The 10,189-nt window shown below is 41.2% G+C and overlaps 1 protein-coding gene across 1 annotated transcript in view; it reads right to left on the reverse strand.

Annotated features, from left to right (window-relative positions):
- Positions 1-9,540, reverse strand: part of LOC125224766 (inorganic pyrophosphatase) — a 28,481-nt gene extending 18,941 nt beyond the window's left edge. Inside the window, exons 1-5 of the mRNA XM_048128217.1 lie at positions 9,309-9,540; positions 8,108-8,193; positions 7,265-7,414; positions 6,921-7,101; positions 5,915-6,164 (exon numbers count right to left, since the gene is read on the reverse strand). Of these exons, the coding sequence (XP_047984174.1) occupies positions 5,915-6,164; positions 6,921-7,101; positions 7,265-7,414; positions 8,108-8,193; positions 9,309-9,525 (884 nt within the window). The 5' untranslated portion in view covers positions 9,526-9,540. The remainder of the gene's footprint in view (positions 1-5,914; positions 6,165-6,920; positions 7,102-7,264; positions 7,415-8,107; positions 8,194-9,308) is intronic.
- Positions 9,541-10,189: the final 649 nt, after the last annotated feature.

Below are 10,189 nucleotides of genomic sequence, written 5' to 3' on the forward strand. Positions count from 1 at the left end.
GCATACAAGAGAGAAAGAATATGAGTATTGCGTCGGAGACGAATAGGTAACCACTTGAGCTGTGCTCGAAAACTAGAAATGTGGTCAAATTTGCGCAACCCAAATATAAATCGAATGCAAACGTTTTGGAGCCGTTCAAGTTTGTTCAACTGCTCTTCGGTGATATCTACATAGCAAGTGTCAGCGTAGTCCAAGATGGGCAGAAGGAGAGACTGGACAAGCGCAATTTTAGTAGTCAAAGGCAGAAAGTTACGGACTCAGCGTAAAGAACCAACAGTAGCAAAAATCCTTCTGCTCACCTCGCTGATCTGCGGAATCCAGGATAGAGTACGATCAATAATTACGCCTAAATTTTTAACCTGATTTGAAAAAGGAATCGATACTCCATCGAACAAAACACCAGGGAGGTTTTCAAAATCAACTCTTGCTATGGTTCTTGGGCTGCCAATTATAATGACTTGAGTTTTAGATGGGTTAACCTTCAAACCATAGCAAGAGCTCCATTTCGATATACGTTCCAAATCAGCGTTAGTGGAATGAATAAGATGAGGTAAATCGTCTGGCAGGCCATGGGAGTAAATTTGAAGGTCGTCGGCATAGAGGTGATAAGAAGAAAGAAGTTTGGAAGTAATAGAATTTATAAAAATTGAAAATAGTAAGGGAGACAGAACGCCTCCTTGCGGGACGCCAGCAAGCGTACTGCACCAAGATGAAGAGGGAGAGTTATCTACTTTAACCCGTTGCCGTCGACCAACCAAGTAGCTACGAAACCACTCAATAGTTGACGTAGAAACGTTTAGTGACCGTAAGATACCCAGCAGGATATCGAAGTCAACGGTGTTGAAAGCGTTGCTAAAATCAAGCAACGTCAGCACCGTTAACCTGCGGTTATCCATGCCAGATCGTATATCGTCGGTAATCTTAACAAGGGCGGTGGTCGTGCTGTGCCCGGAACGAAACCCTGACTGGAAAGGATTTAGGAGAGAGTTCCTATTAAGAGGCCGTCAATATCAAAAAGTAGAAAATCGTAAAATTGGTAGTTTTCTACGTCCAGTTTTAGTTTCAGTATATACTTATTGATAAGAAAAGCACTTGTTTTAAACAGCGCGTATTCTTATCTACAAAATCAGTAGTTAACATCCAGGAAATGTTACTCCCTGAATTAATTATGATTTTTTTCCTGACGCTAGTTTAAGAAAACCCGCAAATAGTGCTCACGTCTGAGTGAGCTGAGCTCAATTTTGTATACTTTAGGCTGCTAAAATTGATGTTGTCGCATTACTTATATCCTAAACTAAAAATTCAGTAGTTTACATGTGTGTTATCATGCTACTAAAATACAGTAAATGGAAGTTAAACGACATCAATTTTTGTCTAAAAATACTTCGAATCAAATGGCAATTACTTCGAAAACCTTTTAGGCAAACAAAAGGCTTTCTGGATAATTATAAACTTTAAGTATGTGTATGCAAAATAGTGTGTAATACAAATCAGGAAACACTTCCAATTTTAGATACATACTTACTTAAAGTTGTAACTAAAATGCGGTCGGCCCCTGTCGGCATCTTCATAAATTTGAATATCGTACCTATCGGTCGTACCGTGTTTTAGTTTTAAAATAATGTTATTTTATAAGCTAGATAACTGGACTACAGAATTATTACCTTTCATATTTTTCCTTACAAAGAGAACGAATAAAATCAATGTTGAATATAAACTTTCGTAAATTTTCCATACAAACGTCAAAACTGCGAACAGATTCTATTGAGTCAGACGCCCGATCGGGCTCGTTCGGAGCAGACGTGTAGCCAAATTTGTTCCAATGACATTTGTTTTTGACACTGGAAATCATATACGGATACAAAAAGATTGCCAGTGCTATGAATGTATTCAAAAGTAATAAGGTAAATAAATATCGTCACGTCTAAAAGAGTCTCAGTTTAAAATCGTTTTTTTTTTTGTGTTGTTTACTACTTATTATTGTTGAGAAATAAAAAAATATATGTAACTTTAATACATACAAGAAATATAGGTATTTTTTGTCTTCTAAACTTTATTAAAATGAAAGAGTTTTAAAATTAACTTTTTCTACTCCCGTGTTGTTATTCGTCATTTACCGTGTCGTGCATAGATCGTTTATGTAGGGTTTTACATAAAAGATGCCCGCCCCCGGCCGGCGCCCCGCGTACCCACGCATACGATATAGCTCTTACAGCATTGTTAGGATGCCTTTAAGGGATATAGCGGGCCGCGGGGCGCCGGCCGGGGGCGGGCGGCGGCGCGGGGGAGTGCGAGCGACAGGGTGAGTGCAGAAACATTGCAGAGGACAAGTCAAAATACTTGTAGGAAACAGTGCGAATTTCACGAAAGTTATTCTAGAAAACTATTCAAAAGTATGTGCATGGTCGTAGAAAAAGTATTGTATGCAACGGTGTTTAACTGAGTCAAAAAATACTCGTGGCGTCTTAATAACAATTTTCGGCTTCGCCTCAAATTGTTACCCACGCCACTCGTCTTTTTTGACCTCCTTTAAACGCCTGTTGCATAAAATACTATTAACTCGTTGGACTTTATTTTCATTATACTGTAGGCCTAGCACATGATGGCCGCGGGAGTATGTCGCCGCGAGATAGACTACCCGTCCTTATGTCATTAATACAGTTAGAAGAAGACGTGGCATCTATCTCGCGGCGACATACTCCCGCGGCCATCATGTGCTAGGCCTACTGATCGGAAGATTAGACCATTTCGTTGGATCTCCTTCTTGTTTATGTCTTATTATTTGTAACGTTTATTTTGTGTGTATGTTAACGAATAAATTAATTATATTCTATTCTATTCTATTATAAAAGTTATAAGAAATGATATTTTATGTCATCAATTGTCATAAAACAATTTGAGGACTGCCATTGAACTTGGCACCCGTTTAGATCTCACTGCTTTTGTCGTTGACGCCAACAACCAAGGCATATATAATATTGAACTTGGCTCATATTTCCCTTTTTTGGTTTTGATGGGATTTTAACGTTACAACTGATCTTCAGTGAAACTATAGACCTGTCTTAAGTTCCTCTCACTTAGGTCACTGACCTCTTCCAGTAAATTGCGGTAGTGTGCGAAAAGTATGTTGGTGAGTGTGACGTACGTTAGTGTGTGTAAATGGGGTAATTTGACAGATACTGAATTTTTACCCATCGTGACGGGCTCTTAAGGAATGAAGTCAATTGCAGCTGCACAAGGCGCTCTAAAACTTTAGAGAGGAAATGGAGAATGGAGATAGGCCTGAAATCAGAGAAGAACGATGGATTGGACTTTTTGGGAATGGGAGTAATATTCGCGTCCTTCCAGGAATTAGGGAAACGTTGTGAAAAAATTGAATCATTAAAGATGTTGGTAATAATGGGAAGAAGGAGGTCAAGTAGAGGAAGTATCATATTCCGGCCCACACAGTCGACGCCAGTAGCACTCGAGGTAATAGACAGGATGCTCTTTTCGACGTCACTTTCAGAGAATTGTGAAACAGAAAAGGGAAGAAAATCAGGAATAGGCAAGGAAGAAAGGTAACTGAGAGTTGCAGACTTTATTGGACCGTCAAAGACAGTGGAAGATGAGAAATGTAGGTTTAGATTATCTAAGTTAAGGTCGTTGGGTAAGGGACAATTAACAGATTTACCGACACCAAATTACCGATTTCACTGAAACAATGTCGATAGCTTGCCTTGCCCATGTATCAACCATCTCATTGCCATTAATGCCACAGTGGCTAGGAATCCAACTCAGAACTATGGTTAGACCCTTTGACTCACACCTGCGAAGTACGGTTTTGATTTCTAAAATCAAAGGGAACTTTATTTTCATTTTAAATTGGTTGCCAATAATAGCCTGCAGGCAACTTTTACTATCAGTAAAAATAATAGCTTTACTAATGTTGTGTGTCTCTGCATATTTGACAGCCTCAAGGATAGCAACTGCTTCGCCTGTAAAAATTGAAGATTGTGGAGGATGTTTAAATGGGAGAGCTATATTGTATCGAGGAATCCATACTGCTGCTCCCACGCAACTGGTCGCATCCATCTTGGAAGGCCAGACCTGTTCGTCGCCTTGCTATTTCCTGTTTGCCCCACCCAACCATACGCAGGCTGGCCCCGACTCCAAAAATATAGTAATTGATTTGTTTATAATTTGGATGTTTAGATTATTGCAATACGATAAGAAATCTGAATTCAAAGGTTTATTATTTTTTGCTTTTTAACCGACTTCAAAAAAGGAGGAGGTTCTCAATTCGACTGAATTTTTTTTTTTTTTTTTGTATGTATGTTACTCGATATCTCCGAGAATCGTGGACCGATTTTCAAAATTTTTTTTTTGATCGAACGGGTATAACCCCGAGATGGTCCCATTGGCACCAAGTCGGGGTCTGATGATGGGATCTTGGAGAAATCGAGGGAACTCTTCAAATGTTATAGGCACATGTAATGTTTTTAATGTATTTTTCAAAGGTACACCAGTATTTACACCTGATGGTAATAATTTTATGTGGCTGAGCTGATGATGGAAGGTCAACTCCTCAATGATTAGGAGTTAAAGGATAATTCTTTCACTACTGTACATATATTCGGATTGATACATATAATATCAATAGGAACCACTAAAAATCAACAAATAAATTAACTTTTTAACAAAAAATAAAACCGCCTTCAAAAAAAAGCGCGTTACAAAACACGTAGAAACTAAAAAGCAAAAAATAATAAACCTTTGAATTCAGATTTCTTATCGTATTGCAATAATCTAAACATCCAAATTATAAACAAATCAATTATTTTTGGAGTCGGGGCCAGCCTGAGTATGGTTGGGTGGGGCCAAACAGGCAATATAGCAAGGCGACGAACAGGTCTGGCACCGACTACAAAAATAATTGATTTGTTTATAATTTGGATGTTTAGATTATTGCAATACGATAAGAAATCTGAATTCAAAGGTTTATTATTTTTTGCTTTTTAGTTTCTACGTGTTTTGTAACGCGCTTTTTTTTGAAGGCGGTTTTATTTTTTGTTAAAAAGTTATTAGTTTCTCCGTGTTTTGTAACGCGCTTATTTTTGAAGGCGGTTTTATTATTTGTTAAAAAGTTTATTTATTTGTTGATTTTTAGTGGTTCCTATTGATATTATATGTATCAGTCCGAATATGCATACAGTAGTGAAAGAATTATCCTTTAACTCCTAACCATTGAGGAGTTGACCTTCCATCATCAGCTCAGCCACATAAAATTATTACCATCAGGCGTAAATACTGGTGTACCTTTGAAAAATACACTAAAAACATTACATGTGCCTATAACATTTGAAGAGTTCCCTCGATTTCTCCAAGATCCCATCATCAGACCCCGACTTGGTGCCAATGGGACCATCTCGGGGTTATACCCGTTCGATCAAAAAAAAAATTTTGAAAATCGGTCCACGGATCTCGGAGATATCGAGTAACATACATACAAAAAAAAAACATTCAGTCTAATTGAGAACCTCCTCCTTTTTTTGAAACCGGTTAAAAATGAAATAAATCGTCCTCATTTGGGTAGCTTCGACTAAACGTCGACCGTACTGCGACTAAGAATTGAGACCCGAAGATCTGTGTGTACACAAAATAGGACGATTTGCGTAGAAACGACGACCGTAAATGGTTATATGGGATGTTATAAAATGAACCTTGTCGAAATGCCCGAAGGGCGCAGGGTGATACTCGTATTCGACTGTTGCCCATTCATGTGACTCATGTTAGTTAACTTTTTAAGCGGTCAGAGGTCGGGCCGGGCAAACTGCTTTTTGTACTGAATGGGTGACGAAGGCGAATTTAAGATGTTGGCAAAAATGACCGGGAGATGGAATAATACGCTAGACTAGACAGTGATCGGAGTTACTTGTTGATGTCGGTGGCGTCGGCCACGTTGCCGGCGACCAGCTGGCGCCAGAACTCGTGCACCTCGTCGATGACCTTGTGCGCGAACTCGCGGTCGCGGGGCTCGGCGTCGAAGGCGAACTGGTTGTGCGGCTTGCCGTCCGGCACCTTGTACAGCCGGAACCACTCCACCGTGGCCGCCAGCAGCCCCGGGAACACCTTCTCCACGTCGCCCACGTCCGACAGAGACGACGCTAGCGGGTCGCGCGAGTCTGCACGACACACAAATGGCACACTTCATAACAAAAAAGCAGCTGACTGAGGCGCTCTATGCAGCGCGTCGACTCAGGACTTGTATGAGCTTGTTTTTTGACATGCACGCCGCACACCCATGCGCGGATCCAGGGGGGGGTCATGGGGGTCATGACCCCCCCTGGAGCCTGGGCTGGCCATACAAATAGACCACGTGACCCCCCGGGGGGCCTGGGCCTTTACCACGTGACCCCCCCCTGGGCACAAAGCTGGATCCGCGCTTGCGCACACCCCGCCCCGCTGCACGCCCGACACGAGCGGACACTCAGCCCTTATAGATAAACATCTTGTACAAGTCCAAGGAGACAGCGAAGCGTACGTACAGACTCAACAGTCTGCTTGGAAAGGTAAGAGTCGTGGAATCTATGGGGTCCTATACGTTATGTGAATTCACTCTTCCGCATAGACTCTATACCTAACTTGGCATTGCTTTATTAGCCAAAATTAAGCCAGGCTGCAGGCGAAGTTGGTTCAATTAAGTCAAAATTGAAAAGCTTACATAGGGCCCATTTATACGGTACGAAAATTAGCATGCGAGTTTCGTTACATCGCGTCGCATTATTCAATGGGTATGCTGATTTGTACATAACCTGAAGAGTCCATGTGAACGGGTCCCAAGGAGTAGAATGTGTTGTGCTGTAAAACCTAATGTTTAAGTGTGTAAAACTCTTGGTGCTAATATAATATATGTTGTTGTATGTTGTTTGTGCACGTACCGATGGCGATGAGCTTCCAGTCGGTCTCGCCCTCGTCGATGAGCGCGAGCGTGCCGAGCACCTTGACGGGCACCACGTCCCCGCGCGCCGCCACGCGCGCGCCGATCTCGATCACGTCGATAGGGTCGTTGTCGCCGCGCGCCTGCGTCGCCGGGTCCACGTGCGACGGGTTCTCCCACGTCTGCCCACACACACACACACAATTCACATTTTATTTACAAATAACGATCTACAAAAGAGAAGTTTCCAAATGATGCATATTTGCATAATTGCATACAAAAATGAACACGGTGTGGTGTTGGGCACGGCCCGGGCGCGGCGAGACAGCGACGCTACACACGCACCTGCGGCAGCGCGCCGTAGTTCCAGATGTAGCCGTGGTGCGGGAACACGTTGGCCACGAAGCGCAGCGCGCCCTTCTTCACGTCCTGCTTGATGGGGTTCAGCGCCTCGCCCAGCGACAGCTCCATCTTCGCGTTGCTCCAGCGCGGGACCTGCACGCACACGCACACACACAGCTCAACGACCTGCATATTGCACCGCATACTATTTCATAATAAACACTGAGCCAGCATTATTCTATGAAATTAAGACTTTTACTGTCTTGAGTGTCTTGACACTTGCACTAGCTAGGCTAGAAAAATCTGCCATAAGTTGCTCCAACTGCGAATAACTCATGGTTTTAATAAAATAAATCTGTTAAATCAAATTAACAAGCCATTAATAATAACTTCTCTTTAAAAATTTCTTGGACTTTGCAAGCAAATGAACAAATGGTATGAAAATACAGCATAATATGATTTTATAAGTTTTATATTAACTTGGAATGTCATCTCAACTCCCTAGCACATATTGTTTACCTAAATTAAATACTTCCTGTGCACACATGTTCAGAGTTATAGGCCAGATCAGTACTTTAAAACCTTTAAGTAAAATTGTAATTTCTTTTTCTATTAATGTCTGTAACTTGTTTTGTGATCCAAATAAATAAATGCAACCATCAGCTTAAAATATAATATGTGACTGACCCGGTTTCATATACATATGCATACTTTATGTTTCAATGAATTAATCTTAAGGAAATATTGTTATTAAAAGTGAAAGAAAGAAAAAAGAATATATTGTTTACTTTTCTCAACAGTATCACAACACAACCTGAATGTAATAGGTGGGGAGTCCGGACTCACCTCCACCACCATGTTGACGAGGTGCTCGGCCTTGTTGGCCCACAGCGGGATGTCGTGCAGCGGGGACACGGGGCCATTCTCGTCACCTGCCAACATTACAGGACCAAGCTCAATCTACATTCATGACCACACTATACATTTTAATAGTTTTGAGGAGCCTACCAACGTCTAGCAACTTTCAGCAACTATGATTTGATGGATGGTGTCCAATGGCAGTACTCCTGCGGCATAATGGAAGTGAGCCATAAATGATGTGCTGTATGTTTTAAATTCAAATTGGCTAACTTAACATTTTGGATCCATTTCAATAAAGCCACAACAATAGTGAGCATTGTGCTTATATAGTTTGATATCAACCTACCATAAAATATCTAAATGTATTAAGTATGTAACGGGTAGGCATTTTGCACATTCTGAAGATCATGGGGTCTCAAGCAGTTGAAAGGTGTCTGTCGGACCGAAGCTGGCACATAGACGCCACTTGTAATAAGATGATTTACTCAATATATAATGTAATGCAGACTAGTACCAACGATTATCCTTGTTCACACTACTAGAGTGTATCAGTGCACATAATGTAATATACACGAGTAATTAAATTATTATGTAATTGCAGTTGATCACTGTAAGTAAATAACTGATTATAATCAGATTATTGATACATGCTAATCAGAATTATAATGGCATCATAAAAAAAGCTTCTCAAGGTAACATGATAACACTAGCACACTCTTATCTAATCTAATTACCTAAATCCTTTACAAAATATATTTATAAAGAAATCAAATTCCCAATAGGTAGTAGAAGAAATACTTAATTATATTAAAATCAAATGGAGTTTGAAATTATGACAAAATAATGATGTCTTTATTGCCAAGCCCCACAGACGATTCGTAAACCAACAGTATATTAAAAAGTCGATGCTACTGAATAGGAACAACCAGTCACTGACGTCAACACTATTATCCCACCGTAAATATTTAACCAGCTGACAACTATCGCTCAAGGTCAAACATGGGATCCAGAACACTATGGATCATATTCTACAGGACTTCCGCATGAAGAATAATTCTCAATGTATGCAGAAAGCGAACAGTGGTGTCAATGTCACGTCAACCCGGAACCACTTCCACGTGGGCACTCGAGATAAGCTTCGTTATCGGCCATCGCCGGCGCGCGGCGCGCGGGACACGGCACTCACGGAAGAAGACCCGGTAGTCGGGCGAGTATGCGGAGCCGCGTTCCTCGGCGGTGAACATGTTGGGGAGCGGGCACGGGGCCGCGGCGCTGCAGAACTGAGCGGGGACGGACGCACTGACTCGGCGGAGAGACGCAAGACCGACGCCCGGCGCGAGCAGCTGTGCTACGAGTGACAGGAGCCGCGGCCCGCGAGCCGCCGCGCAACGTGCCAGTGACATCTTGCCGATACTGGCTAATCCTACGTGGCGCGCGTTCCGTTACACTCACGTCGCAACACACGTTATGTAATCTTTATTGTATACTTTGAAAATTAAAAATATTAAAAATGTACTAATTATTTGTAGTTCGCTCCAAAGATGGAGTAATCTAAAAGACCTTCGATCTAAACTATTCAAGAGATTCAGTATCGGATATTATTATTTTTAACCGACTTCAAAAAAGGAGGAGGTTCTCAATTCGACTGAATGTTTTTTTTTTTTTTATTTTTTTTTTTTTTTTTTTGTATGTATGTTACTCGATATCTCCGAGAATCGTGGACCGATTTTCAAAATTTTTTTTTTGATCGAACGGGTATAACCCCGAGATGGTCCCATTGGCACCAAGTCAGGGTCTGATGATGGGATCTTGGAGAAATCGAGGGAACTCTTCAAATGTTATAGGCACATGTAATGTTTTTAGTGTATTTTTCAAAGGTATACCAGTATTTACGCCTGACGGTAGTAATTTTATGTGGCTGAGCTGATGATGGAAGGTCAACTCCTCAATGGTTAGGAGTTAAAGGATAATTCTTTCACTACTGTACATATATTCGGACTGATACATATAATATCACTAGGAACCACTAAAAATCAACAAATAAATTAACTTTTTAACAAAAAATTA

Source organism: Leguminivora glycinivorella, chromosome 3, assembly GCF_023078275.1.
Source record: "Leguminivora glycinivorella isolate SPB_JAAS2020 chromosome 3, LegGlyc_1.1, whole genome shotgun sequence".
Taxonomy (NCBI): domain Eukaryota; kingdom Metazoa; phylum Arthropoda; class Insecta; order Lepidoptera; family Tortricidae; genus Leguminivora; species Leguminivora glycinivorella.